This window comes from Grus americana, chromosome 11, assembly GCF_028858705.1.
Source record: "Grus americana isolate bGruAme1 chromosome 11, bGruAme1.mat, whole genome shotgun sequence".
In the NCBI taxonomy this organism is placed as follows: Eukaryota; Metazoa; Chordata; class Aves; order Gruiformes; family Gruidae; genus Grus; species Grus americana.
In genome coordinates this window covers 21,796,024-21,810,995 of record NC_072862.1, presented here as the reverse complement: position 1 = coordinate 21,810,995, position 14,972 = coordinate 21,796,024, and the positions used below count along the sequence as shown (strand labels likewise).

Sequence of the window (14,972 nt, the reverse complement as noted above, 5' to 3'; positions counted from 1 at the left end):
TCCTAATTTATCACCTAGAAAAGAAAGGTCTCACACTGTTGTCTTGTGTAACTAAAACATTTGCACAGTGACTCTTATTAATTGTGTAGAGGGACCCGTACTGATCGACACGTTAAACCTTTTCCAATGCCTTTGTGACCCTTCCCTTCAAAGTGCAGTATGCAGGTCTAGCCACCATCTCTTTCTCCTTATTTTTTATTTTGTGTTGGGTTAGTAGAATTTAGGTCTGCCCCAATGCTTGCTTTAAACTAATCTTCCCCTTCAGAAATTCCCATGGAGTTTTTTAGCCTGAGTGATGAAACTTTACCATAAGGATTTGATTTTTCAGTTACAGATACGATGGTTATCTCACCACACTTACCTCCTTCTCACACAGCTGGAAGCACCGCCAAGACTAGGTGATGCTCTTCCATATATTGCTTTCCAGAAAAAAAAAAAACAATAAAAAAAGCCTGCTATTGTTAACAGTTACGTTCTTCAACAAGCTCTGTGGTTACAGATCCAAAACACTTGTGTCCCAATAGTCCACTAAGTTCCACTATTTTTCTGATTCCAGAAAGTGTGGTTCAGTTAATTACTGTGCCGCTGATTTAGTTATTCTACAGATGGCTACAAGCATTTATTGACGGAATATCAGAAAACTAAAATACAAAGCAGGAAAAATAAAATTGTCTTTACATCCTAACTAGCATAAACATCCTATGAACTAAAGATTCCTTGACTTTGGGCCTAGGAGCTGTGGAGGAAGAGTGAATAGTAACAATGCAGACTTACAGTTAAGAAATCCATCCTGCAAACCCAGAGGAAAAGACTTTTTCAGATTCACTCAGTCTTGGGCCAGTTTTGCTGCTGCTGCTACATTCTGTTTATATCTGGAATTAAACTAGTACGACAGCTTCAAACATCTGAGTGGGGTTACAGTTTGGAAATGAAACTGCTGTTTGCTGATCTGTCTTGCTGAAAGATAAATTGACAGATGAGCTGTTTGCTAAACACATTTGTTCTTTTTCAGCTGTTTAAAGATCATTCAATAGCATCTTGCTCGGTTCTCACAAGAGGAAAAAAAAAAGTATAGGGGTTTAATGTTAGGTTTCCACTCCCAAAAGAATAAGGATGATCTAGTATTGCAGCAGCTATCCTGAAGTAATCATCTATCTCCCTATTGAAGTCTGGAACAATTCAAAGCTTGCATAATACATCAGAAATCAACACCGCAAAAGAATGGCTGCAGTCATCTTTATCTTATAAGCATCAAAAGCAAAAACTGCGTGGAACACCTGCACTGTATGACTGCCACAACATCAGACATCAGAGAGATTTGCCAGATTTATTCTCACAGCAGTGTATTGCTCTATCAACCTCATCACCAAACTGTTAATATCGTCAATAATTCGGCAGCACTCCTGTGGGAACCTAGGAGTCATCTCTGATTGCCCACAAAGACTACACGAACCATTTTGACAAGATGCATCAGTTTTCATTCAGTACCTAGACTCAACTTCCAATCTCCCCCCCACACCCCCCTCAAGATCTGGAATCTTCTGTATAAGAAGAAAAAAGTATGTGAATACTCTGAAACTATTTTTCAGAGGTGATGATGGTGGCTGGCAAGTTTTGATTAAAAAAACCCCCCAAAACCAAAACAACAACAAACCGAATTGATGGTAAAGCATTTGGACACCCATGGCAGAAGTGGTCTCTAGTTGATGGGAATTGCTTGATATAGAAAGAATTATGGCCATTGTAAACCATAAATATATATATAATATAGAACAGAAGAACAGAATGAAACAGACATATTTTGCATTAAAAGGATGGAACCTAAACCACATGGATGCCCAATTTTTCCTTAAAGAAGTTAAAAATTAGTACAATAATGAACAGAAGATGAAGCCCTTTCAGTGTTCCAGTAAATTCATAACAACCAGATTCGGAAAGATCACCAATAAATTTGAGTCAATTTGCAAAAGTTCAAGTTGCCTAGGAGTTTAACTCAGGTTGTTTATTGTAAGGAAGGATAGGGATTTACATGTCTCCAAATTGAAACTGAAGCAATAAAAACTAGAGTAGTTTTTGAAACGCAGTACAGACCTTTTTGCATGCAGTACAGATTATCTCAACTCTAAAGATATGAAATGGAGTTACAGAACTAGCAGAGCCTTTTTCTGTACTCAGAGCAGAGAAAAATGAAGCAAATTATAAATGGGAAGAGGATAAAAAATAATTGCACTTTTATGAGACTATAGTTGGGAAATCCTTCAGCATGAACAGAGAAACCAGAATATTTGCTGTTAAGGGACTCGCTTTGAAAAGGTCTTAAACCTTTCAGGTTAAGGGCACTTAGTAAGCCGTAACATTACTCTCATGATACTGGCACTTGATAGTATTACTCATTACTTTGTTTCATTAAAACGCAGCAGACGTGATCCCTGCTCCAAGTGACCTATGTAACATACGCACAGATTTCCACCACTACTTACCATATCAATGGAAACACGTATTCGCTTACTAAGGGAATAATATGTGAATGCTCAAGCACCTATATACAGTACAGACGCATCTACTGTATTTCATACCTCTCTTCTTCAGAGAATTCAGATAACAGAGAGCGTTGTTGCTAATTCTTTTGGAAGCTAACACATGCAAATCAAATACTGAATCACAAATGTAAGAAAAAAAAAATCTTTCTCCTAAAAATGATTTCTAAGTCTCAAAAATAATCTGCTTTAAAAATGTCAGAGTGTATGTAAACCTACATGTTAGGTATTTAATTACTTATTCTAAAACATTAAAATAATGTTAATCAATCTACAACTTTTGCCTTCTTTTGGCTAAATTGCCTTCTTTTGGCAGCATTAGCGATACCTGTGAGTTTAAGCCAAAGTTACGATGCTCCTTTTGTATTGCTAATATTTCTTTCTTCCTTTCATATGTGTTTTGAGAAATTATAGTCTTTTCTATATACAGATATATGAATACATCTTACATGAATATTTAAGCAAGTTAATTTGTTTTCGTCATTGGTGAAACGCAAAGCCTTACAATAAGCAAATGTGGTGATTAAATCTGTTACATAACTGAACAATTTAGCATGTTTAGTTAAAAATATGGCAAAGTTGCATAGGGAAAGCTGTAATGCTGTACATGGGACAGCTGCTCTAAAGTATGGAGTAAGACTTTTACAACCTCTTGTATGTATTAGACGTTTTGTAAGCAATATAAATCAGCATCCAAAACACATTATTTCATTTAGAATTCTCTCCAAACTATCTATTCTATTTCTATCCTGTGCAGTACTGCTTTAAAGTGGGTTCATTAATCTTTGCCAGTTGTGACAAATTCGGTGCGGATTCCTCCTTCTTTTTGAGGCTAAGATTATTCTCCGTGCCTGCTGACTCCTTTCCCTCTCCACAAGAAAAGTTAAGCATACCAAATGTCTAGTTTCCAATCTAAAGAATAAATTTAATTTTTTTTTGGTCATATCTCTGTACTCATGGAACCTATGTATTCAAAACTGTCATCTTGGGTTCCTCTGCAGCCTTGATAGTTTTACTCGTCAGTATTCTTCTTCAAGAGACAAGAAGGTCTTACAAGGTTTGTAAGATTGTACCATAATATACTGGGTATAGTATCTATAGCATCTAGACCCAAAGAAGGTAAATGAAATACTGTGTCTGTACTTTATCTTCAGACTTCAAGGCATTTCTCTGAGACTCCCAGCATTATTTTACCATAATTTGAGTTCAGGTGAATACAGTAGATGCCTGTTCTGCTCACAAACTTTTAGTTAGTTTGCTTTCCAGTTGTTCACGTTTCCATTCTCGGCCAGTTACAGATAGATGCCTGATTTAAACTGGAACCAAAGCTGACCTGCAATCGTGTACGCTGGCCAACTACTCTGCACACAGAAATTCCACCTGGGGCAGCTCTTTGGTTCTAGCGAGGAAAGAATTCCAGTCCCTTCTGTGATTTCATGCTTCCTCTCCTCTCCAGTCTCATACTGAATCCGCTGAATTAACTCACCTCCAAAACTGACGATGGGCACTGCTGAAAATGTCATTACCAGATTTCCCCCCATTCCTCTCTTACAGAATACAAAGTATTTTAATACTTGTATACTACAAGGAGGGGGTGGTCCTGGTTTGTGCTGATCATGAACAGGGAAAGGGTAACAGGGTGCTAATAAACCCCTTTGTTTCTTAATCCTATAGGTAAACACTCCGACAATAATCACCTGTCCTTTTTTTGCAAACGTTTGTTAACAGACAACACTTGGCTTAGTTTGTTCTGGCTGTAATGTAACCTGTGGCACTACCAACGCTGTACTGCAGTCTATAGTTATTTCAAAGTGGTTTATCCCGATATTCAAAGGAAAGTCATCACTATTATGTCATTGGTTAGTTAATTCATCAATTCTGGAAGTTTCCCTTATGATACTGCAAAACAAATAAAGGCATATAAATTTAAGAAAGCCATTTATAGTTAATTTAAATGAGGAGTCTCAATTAAAAACAGACAGGCATATCTTTATCAGATGGTGTAAAGCTGTATTAGCACCAGTAGGAATTACCACCAGGTAAACTGAGGATTTACTATGAATTTCTGTTTTGATACACCCAAGTAGGCAGATAACCCCCATTTCATAGTGGGGGTTACAAAAGGAGCATAAATACAAAAAGAGTATAAATGTAGTTTTACAAATGGTTCATCAAATGCCCTTCCCTTCTCCGCTATTCAGAAGGAAGAATGGAGAGCTCAGAATGAAGGAAAAAGTACGTGCCTGGAAGTCATACAGGCACATCATCCCGGGACCAGAAACAGCCATTTCAGCCCTGCAAAGCCCAGAGCCATCCCAGTTGTTCCCTGGTTTACTGTGCAATTATTTCAGATTGCTGGACCTAGAAAATTGACCCCCACAGCTCCAAACAAACAACTTGGACCCTGTTCTCCTGCATGTTCTTTCAGTGAGCGTATAAACCCAAGTCGCACCACAGCCACTGTTACACGCCAACCGTGTTTTCTGTAGCCTATGAGCAGAACAGCAGAACTGCTACAGCGCAGGAACACCAGCAACTAAGAATTACTGAATTTCTGTAGTAGTGGTGTTTACTTCCTCTGGATGTATAAAATAGCGTTGGATCTCACAAAAGTGTCTGCACTGAGGCAAAAATCCAGAAGAGCAAACCTCTTTCATTAATCTCTATTGAGAAAAAAGACTCTATATATAGGGTCTTGATAAAAAACCCCACCCCCCAAAAAAAATTATAAAAAACAAAATCAACAAGACTTTTGGACAAGAAGAATTTTTTAATTGAAACATCAAGTTTTGAATAAACTCAAGGTCTCTGCGGCTGGGCTCCTGCAGTTGTCACTGTGGCATTTCCCCTTGAGCCATACTGCGGGTGGGATCCTGCAGGACCCCGAGGCATTTATCCAGCAAGTTGAAGCTAACGCCCCTCAGAGGAAAAACAGGTCTGACAGACAGACAGACAGGAGTTTTAAGTAATCTTACAGTAGAAGGGTGAGCAGAAACCGCTGCCTATTGTGAATGTTTTCATTTTGGTGAAAAGACACATTTATATATATAAAGTTCATCGGCACACAGGGGCCTTCAAAATTACGTACTTATGTATTATGTGCCCATAGTTCTGCTAGATTTCATACCGCGTACTCTGACTGACGTGTAATTTCAGAAAAACACTTTTGTTTTCTATTTTTGCACATTTGGATACTTTCTTCTACCTGTTCCCATAAATATTTGGGATGCTGTCCTCAACCCATTCACCTAACAACAACCCACTTTTATTTAGATCCCTCTCCCTGTGCCACTTATTCCTTGTCCCCAGAAGAGCAATAGCATCTGGCAACAGCTCGATCGAAGTGTCAGACATTAAAGAGACAGGTAAAAATAAGTGCTCAAAAATCACGCCTCATATTATAGGTAATTAAATGAAAGGGCTAAACTGAGGCAATAAAATATAAGAAAAAAAAGAGCTGCATGAGTCATTCTAGCAACCTTGTCGGTAACTTTTTAGTAACTTGTCTTTATTTTCCTGTCAACACAGTTTTTTAAGTCTCATTTCAAGGTTTTTGTAGCAAAGCTGATTCTGATTATAAACTTGTATGATATGAAATAAACTTTCTTGATTTCTTGAGAGAAAGATTGGTTAAAAGTGAAAAAGATTAAATCTCTATTCACATAGCTATGCTGTAGTCTGTAAACTTGGTCTGAAGTGAACGGGAGGCTACAACCAAAACACGGATTCTTCCTCACTATGCCTATTTGAAGGGTGTTTCTACTCCTAGTCCTGATCTCAAATCTATAAAGGGATCTAATTTTCTGGATGTGTCAGGACTTATTCTTATTTTCTACCCCAAGCAGCAAGAATATTCAGCAGAAAGGATGCAGAAGAAACCAAAGATTTTAATTTGCAGTTTAGGTAGCTATTTTTGGTGCAGTGTCAATGATGGAGGTGCCATTTCTAAACGTCCCAAGTGGCCTCAGAGGCGCCTAAAAGGAGATAAATCCCAGGGCAAACCAGGAGTACAAACGGCTGGCACAGTCCCAGTACTACGGCTTCCCTGCATGCAGAACCACGCTGCTTTGTTCATGGACCTCAGAATCTACTGCAAGGCTAAGGGACAGGATGCAGCCCTTCTCGTTACAAAAAGCAGCTGAGGCATCCCAGTCCAGACAGCCTTGCCCTTCTATTCATTAGCCTACCTGCTGCTGAAGGCCTGGAGCTCATTAACTATGGAGTTCTGCTTTAAGGTGCACTCCCTAAACAAAAATAAAGTCATTTACAAATTGTAGGTATTACATAGTTTATCACTGATACAATTGAAACTCCAGTGCAGCTAATATTTCAAACTGGATGCATCTATCGTGGTGATAATAATCTATAAATCTCTTTTAATTCTAGAAGACAGTGCAATATTTTTCTTCTGATAGAAATCATGCCCCAGAAACAAAAATACTGAACTGAACCCAACTTAAGTAAAACAAGAGTTTAACAGGAGTCTGTATTTCTCATAGTACTGTGATCTTAACACACCTGACAACTTTGTTCGGGATGTGCCTTGAGTGTTTTTAGAGTCCAAGCAGATGACAAAAGAGATTTTCAAAGCTCCAAGTTTCTGCCTCCCTATCTGTCCATCTTTAAATTTATACTCTTCTTAGCAATATTTGTATTTTTACGTAAATTTTATTTTTAGGTTTATATATTTAAAATAAGAATGCACATAAGCAATTATGATTTCTTGTTCTTATGTCCAGTAATACCTTAACTATTTTCCTATGTAAGTATTTTTCATTGTATAGTTGCTGATATTTAACAGATACTGGGGGGAAAAAAGATCTGATTTATTTGTCAGTTTTTATGTTCTGCCTTACCTCCTATTTCTTAGAATAATAAAGTTAATCTGGAGATTAAACTCCAATTTGTTTTCCTTTTTGAAGGAGTAATAAAGTTGATAAAGCTGCCTGTCTTCAAACAATAGTACTGTGACCCATAGGCTAAATAGCATCATCTTGAATAAGTACAATAAGACTACATAAAGCAGTATCATAAATAATATATTATTTAAGAATACTAACTTGTAACAAGGAGAGTAATTCTTCATTGAACGGCATTCCCTTTGTTAATGCCTTAGAAATACCTCAGAGTCCAAAAAGATACAACTTTTAGGGAACATATGTATTTCAGTGGTCAAGGCGCAAGGATTTACTTTATTCTAATTCCATCTGTATCTATGTCTTGTTAGGGGGCCTTCAGTATACTGCTCAATTCTTTGTGGCTCCTCTTCTGTGAAAAAGATGGTCATATTCCATTGCATATGTCATTGTAGTGCAGTAAAATTAATCTAATAGCAGTGAATTTCTTTTTAAAAAAGCCCCTAGTATAAGTAGGTCCTCATGATCATAAAAATCAGTAATATACAAGGTGACAGTACGGTTTATTTACAGGTAAATAATTAGTGTAGCTAATTTCAGAGAGAATTCACCCAGGTTTGGGAAAGATGCAGTTAATGCCTAACGTTCTACTCTTGTTCTATATAAACACTTTTGTATTGTATAAAACTTAACACTTTTCTCCTGACTGTATAAACACAAATATATCCGATGTTATACTCAGTAGGTTCTGCCCTTTACCCAGTTCAAAATTACCTTGCGTTGTAGAAATGGGAGATGGTTATTATTCTTCAGGAAACAAGGAATGAAACTGTTCTTAACACATTTCTGATAATGAATGTCCAATAGCCAAGCTGAGTTATGAAGCTACAAAGTGGGGATAAAAGTTTAAATTTTATAAAAGTACCATGAGTTACAAAATACAAGTCCCACAGAAATGCTGCATCCCACTACTGAAATATTAGAGTGAATGTCTCTTGAAAAACAGTATATATTATTAACGCAGAACGAATTTGAGGCAGACTGGATTACTGGCGTTGGAATATGAAGGCTATGCATATGTATTTCATATATGCAAATTCCTCATAAGGAACCAATAACTGCCTGACAGCTAAAATGCCATTATTACACTAAACAACCAGAGGTTGTTCTCAGTCAAAGAGAGAAGAAACCAAGCCAGCCATGCTATACTTGAAACCATTTCTTGAAAAGAAGTGCAGACTAGGAGGAATCTGAAGTTCTAACCACCCTCTGAACCACGGCCGAAGAGAGCGAGATGGCTGGGCCCAGGAATGCGACATCAGGAAGTGCTTGTGGTTAAAAACAGAAGCAACCACATGAATAAGAGGTTTTAGGAGACAGCTAGACGACACTGATTGAAAAAAAATAATAGAGCACGGAAAAAAAGAAAAACAAGATGGATTAAAAGGCCCAAAAAGATCTGTGTGCGTTTGAATCTGGTTTCAGGAGAACAGAAAAGTAAAACCCAAATAACTAAAGATTTAGACATCCTGTAACAATAAAACTTTCTTGTCGTTAAAAAAATAATTAAAAAAAATCTCAATTTGGTCTTCCTTCGCCATCTGGAAGCTTTCTCTTACACAAACAAATGAACGAAACACACAGAGCATAAAAATCGTTTTCATTTTCTTCTACACACCCAGACAAAGATCTCTTAATGACAAATCCCAAAATGTTATACTTTCAGCCTTGCATAACTCCATGGAGGCCCTTTGAGCTATCACTGATCATCTGTAATGCTCCTCTCAGTGTTAACAAGCAGAATTTAATAAAAATATGAAAATGAGTAATGTTTCAACATTAAACACAAGGGGAAAAGTAGTTTTAATTATCCTACAAATGTTTGCATTGAGTAGGCAGGAAAAGATTTCCTGCATATAAACCATGTGATGGCCTTACGAAAACAATGGAGCTAGCACCTAACTCTTGTCTCACCCCTTACCTTCTATATTGAATGAACTCTTTAATGAGAAAACCTTTTTTTAGGAAGTAATGATGCAAAGGAAAGCAACACAAAACAAAACAACATGATTCTAATTTGACCTTTCCAGCAGTATAGTACACACAATCCACAACACTTTTTATCTGGAATTAGATCAAAGCACTTAAGAAGTACTGTTAATTTGTGGGAACGTAACACATCTGCAGATGATTAAAGAGATGCTGCCACTTACCATTTGAAATGAGGAATTTGCTGTTCTTACTTAAAAGAACTCTTTCCTTCCAATCCGACACATGCGGCTGAAATGCTCCTTTAAAAGAGTTTCGATGGCTTGAGAGGAGGGAGCAGTGTGCCAAAAGATAGAGGACTCAAGCTTTGAAGCTGTAGGCATCTGCATCATGTTGATTATTACATCTAGTTTGCTCTGCTAATAAGTGAGGAAATGAGAATTGCCCATTATTAGATGGGAATGACCTCTATTTGCCTGTAAGGAAAATTACCATCTGGGTTTCTTATTCCTTTTCTTTAGATATGATGTTTAGAGGCCAACATATCAAAGAAACTTTTTTTGGGAAAAGCATGATTTTGATGCCAACAGATCTTTCTCTGCATCAGCTCAGTATTTTTTTCAGTGAACGGGAAGTATGAGGATTTCACTGTAAGAGTGGTCAAACCCTGGAACAGGGGCTGAGGGAGGCCACAGAATCTCCATCCTCAGAGATACTCAAAACTCAGCTGGACAGAGCCCTCAGCATCCTGATTCAAGTTGAGCAAGAGGCTGGACTAGACCTTCAGAGGCTCCTTTGAACCTAACTTACTCTATGAAACGTCATGCCTGTTTCATACGAATTTTGACAGCATGGTTCCTTCCATCATGAAAAATAAAACAAAATAAAAAAGAAGGTGTCAGAGTTGCCCTCGTACTGAAGAATACTCTCCTCGCACAGATCCATTTCTGCCCAATGGCGAACTGGATTTACAGTTGAAGTGGGGTTCGACTGCTGATTGCTCCGGCCTTTGCCAGTATCTCTCCGTGCAGATACAGATTGTTTGTTCTAACAAGCACTACATCTGCAGAGGAGCTGTAATAGCAGCCATCCAGAACCGAGCAAAAACAAGACTCTAGATACTTTTGGGGCATGGAAGTCCCCAGAGAAATTTTGGCCATATACCGTATTCTTATAATCCTGTCATTCTCTTTACCTAATAGTCCTGGTATATCTTAAACAGCATATACAGGAGAGATGCCTCAAACAGATAGGAAAATAAATCATTTCTTCTTTCATAAAATCTCATACTTTCCTTGTTTAAAAAATAGGAAATAAAGAAAATGTGTCAAAAGGAGGAGTAATTAATTTATACAGGTTTATACAACTAAGACGTGGTGTGTTAAGAAAAATGCAAAAAACTGTGGTCTCAGAAAAGTGAATGAAAGACTATTCTCTTCTTGTCTTCTGATTTCATGCATAAAATTGATGCTTTCATCTTGTCTGACACAGTCTTTCGGAGCGTTCATTTCAAGTCTATTTAATTGATGAACAACTCTTCTGTCATCAACAGAGGTGTCCCTTTCCTTTGCTCTCTGATTATAATGATGGGTGTTTTATAAAATTTTAGGGGATTCAAGTCTAACAAAGACTTTGATCGACAGTTTTTGTCAAGACTAGTGGTAACTTAATTCGGACTTCCAGATTCATGGAAATTCAGATTTATATCATAGGCAGCCCACTTATTTTTATTTTCAGGAGTTAATCTAATGTTCTTATAGTAACAAGCCTTAAGATCTACTTCTGGCTGAAGTATAAAAACAGTGTTAAAATCTATCAATATAATTTTTGCTATTGCTTGTAAAATTAAGCATATGCTTATTTGCATTTAATTTTTTTTTCTCTGTTACAGTGATTCGAGCAAAAATATCCAGTGAAAAGGTGGTTCCTGCCAGTGATGATCCTCTTGATACCCACAAAATGATCCGGTATGAAATCAAACAAATAAAGGTACATGGAATCACTTAGCTATTTTGAAGTTCAATGCTGATAACCTATGTATATGACTACAATTTAGCCCCTAAATGCTTTAAGCTGGAAAAGGCTCCAAGCTGCCTCCACGGTTAGACCCAGGTGAACTGCGCAGAATAAATCAAAGTAGGGATAAAAAAAGAGAAAAAAGAAAAAAGAAAAAACTGTTCCGACATTCCTGAGTTGCTTGCTAAATAACTGTATTTTGATGAAAATTTTTGTTATTCACAATTGCTTTATGAAGTCGTTATGAAAACATACTTCAATCTATGAATGGTGTTCAATACACGTGCTGTTTCTGGTGGAGACTTGATCACCTACGTTGAATTATGGTATCGCAACTCCCTGACTGGATGATGTAAACTTTATAAACAGAGTAAAGCATTTCCAGCTGCAATAGCAAGGACCTTTGTTCATAAGTGCATAGGGATATTTGCAGAAACAGGAGACCTTCCCTGATCTCCACAGACACAAAAATTAATTTGTACGAATGTTGCTAGGAAAGCAAACACCACATGGGAGCACCCAAAAATACAATCATTCCGAATCTCATGGGATTTTTCCATTATTTGTTCGGCTCCAATAAGGAGACATATTCATTAATGCACTTTAAGAAGACATCTTGAGCCCATTCAAGTCATCAAACTCTCACTGATGTGAAAAAGATCATGATCTACCTGTTTCTGGAATACACAAAAGATAGGTAGGCTCTTTCAATTAAAATGTGTTAGTGTGGGGATTTTTGTTTGGTTTGTTTGAAGTTTTCTAGGTGGTTTTATCTCTCATTTTTCATGGAATATTATTTTGTATTATTTGTATTGACTTTTATTATTATATTTACTAGGAACACCTAAGTAGGCATTATGAACAGCTACATGCTTTCAAAAAAAATTCAATCCTTCAAATTTTATCAGTAGATAACTTCACAAGAGTTTTACTAAGAAAAAATTATGGTAAACAAGAATACCTCAAAATATTCACAAGGATAGTTATCACACATGACTTCTGTTAAGGTTTTATAGCTATTTCAACAAGCCCATTCTTTTCGCCATGCTAAAACAAATCCCAAAACTCTTCACCATCTGCCACTTTCTGTCTATGATTCATAAACTACTAAGGATATTTTCAAATGTTTCTTTACAGAAATAAGTATATAAATACCAGAGCAATTCTCTTTCCTCCCATTAGCACTTTAAGTTTGGGTTGCTACCCTGCAGCACTTCAGTAACTTCACAGAAATGCAAATCATCTTACACTTCAGCACAAAAAAGAATGAGAAGTCTAGTCTGTGTTATTATTTTCAGTCTATAATCCCGTTCTTCGGTAAAAGCACAGTGAAATCCCTGAAATACATTCCTTTATTGGAGCTGCTTTGGAGTTTCTCCCAAATTTTTGTAAGTGGGGGCCTATTCAAAACTCAGGCATCAGTAAGAGATCTTAATTTAATTCCACTAAGCTGCAGAAGGCAAGTCAGCTAGGACTGGACAAACCAGAGAGATTTATTCTCTAAGGAAAGATGCTCTACATCATTGCATACAAGCTCAGACTAAAGACAAATGGGTCATAATAGTCCCACTCTTCAAATTCTTACTTCTGGCCAGAAGTGCATTAAGAAGAGGCAAGAGCTGAGGCTTCCACCCTGGCATGCAGGCTGCTCAGCTGCCTTGGGACCTCTAACAAACTCAATGGAAGGATTTTTCTTCGAAATCTCCAGCACACAGAGTGGGCAAGCCAACAGGCGCTTCTGTAAACTGCCAAAATCTTTTGTGGGATGGCTAGTAAACTCGGTGTGGCACTGAAATAAATCCAGAAAGGCAACTTTGGCTGTGCCTGGTAAATCATACAGGAACTGACAGAGAGTGATGTATGCTCAACAGAGCAGGACAATCCACAGACTAATAACATCACATTAACAGCTTGTCAGAGATCCTAAAACTGAGCCTCATGGATCAGTGACATCATCTGTGTATCTCAGTTTCCTGAATAACTGAGAAGTTGGTTGTCCAGAGCAATAACTTGATATCACCATTTCTTACTATTTCCCTCAGATGATAACATTTAACAGAATCTAAATCAACAGTGCACGTCAAATGGTAGAATATTACCTTTTCACTAGTATAGTCTTTCTTCTCTTGAGTGCTTACAGACCGATTTCTCATATTGCAAACTGGATGACCTGCAGTTATGATGAACTGACAGTCTTTGTAACGTCAGATGGCACTGATCACGTGGTTCTGGCCAACCCTGTGCATAAACATTCACTGGCTTGGGGGGGACATGCTAAGAATTCACTTTATTTAACATAGAACGTAAGAATAGACTCTCTAGTCATCTCTTTTGAGCTGTAGGATCTACCAAACTAAAACACCATTATCAACTCAGTATTAGTTTTGGTGAATACTTTTCAAGCCACACACGTATTCCCTCTTCTCTCAGCAATTCGTCTCCCCTCTTGGGAAAGAAACACGGAATCTATAGAGGTCACATTTTACTGCAACTGTGAATTCAGCACAATGCTGCTGTTTCTCTTTTATATTACTCTGGGCTGTTTGACATGTAACATTAGTGTGGCTGGTTTATGCTACTCCTGCTACAAAAACTATATTTCTGTTACTTTAAATCCATTGCATTAGGTATAGCATTAAAACATTGGTTTTTTGGGGCAAAATATTAAATATGATTTTGCTGTTCATTTTCAGAAATAAAAAAAAAGAATAATGATGGGGTTCACTCATCTTATATATATGGCTTGGCATGTTAAGAAACCGTATGTTTTTTCAATTACTGCTCTCTTATTGCAATATTTACAGCATTATACTAAAGAGAGAAGAAAATACGTGATTTATATGCAATTGAATATTTGTCTTCATAATATTGTTATTGACTGGGTCATCCACACTTACTCTGAGGAGGCAGCTACATATTAAAACAGTGCCATTAGCTTTTGTGACACTTTGTCCTATATTCTCATAGTGAAGTAAGGCTCAAGATATTACTGTCATACGTGAAATCAACACATTTTACCAAATTAAACTTGAATAAGCAAAATATCAAAGTATTTTCCACACAAGCGGTATAGGGGGAAATCCACAGAAAGAATCAGACTTCTTTTATGAGGGGGTGGGCTCCCCTCACAGTGGGAATACGAGGAGGCATTTGAGCTAAATACAACAGTATCTACGCTTTACAACAATGCGTGCCGTTTTAAAGCTAGATATTAATCACTATGTAAAGCTAAGAAAATAAGCCATGTTATAGTTGAAAAGGCCTAGAGAATAACAAAGATGGAAGAATGGAATTATTATTACAAGAACATGCCTGAGACAGTGAAAGTAATGCAAACGGTCTTTGAAAAAAGTATTCTAAAATGTTAAAGCAATAGCCGTGTGCTGCTCTCGGTTACACACGTCAGAAGGCCCGGGCAGCGCCAACACAGACTTCAGCATCAGGCTCACCTCTCGCTATTCCCCCGCTCCCTCACCCTACTGCCCAGACCCTCAATGTAAACGGGCCATACCACAGTACAGAATGGAATCAAGCCATCTCATCCCTTTACAGTGTGGAAGTATCCACACTTTTA

The 14,972-nt window shown here is 37.4% G+C and overlaps 2 protein-coding genes across 2 annotated transcripts in view; one reads left to right on the top strand and one right to left on the bottom strand.

Annotated features, from left to right (window-relative positions):
• Positions 1-14,972, bottom strand: part of SYN2 (synapsin II) — a 186,827-nt gene that overhangs the window by 66,053 nt on the left and 105,802 nt on the right. The window lies entirely within an intron of this gene.
• The window catches only part of TIMP4 (TIMP metallopeptidase inhibitor 4), a 29,425-nt gene that overhangs the window by 7,940 nt on the left and 6,513 nt on the right, over positions 1-14,972 (top strand). The window contains exon 2 of the mRNA XM_054838019.1: positions 11,274-11,371. Coding sequence (XP_054693994.1) covers positions 11,274-11,371 — 98 coding nt within the window. The remainder of the gene's footprint in view (positions 1-11,273; positions 11,372-14,972) is intronic.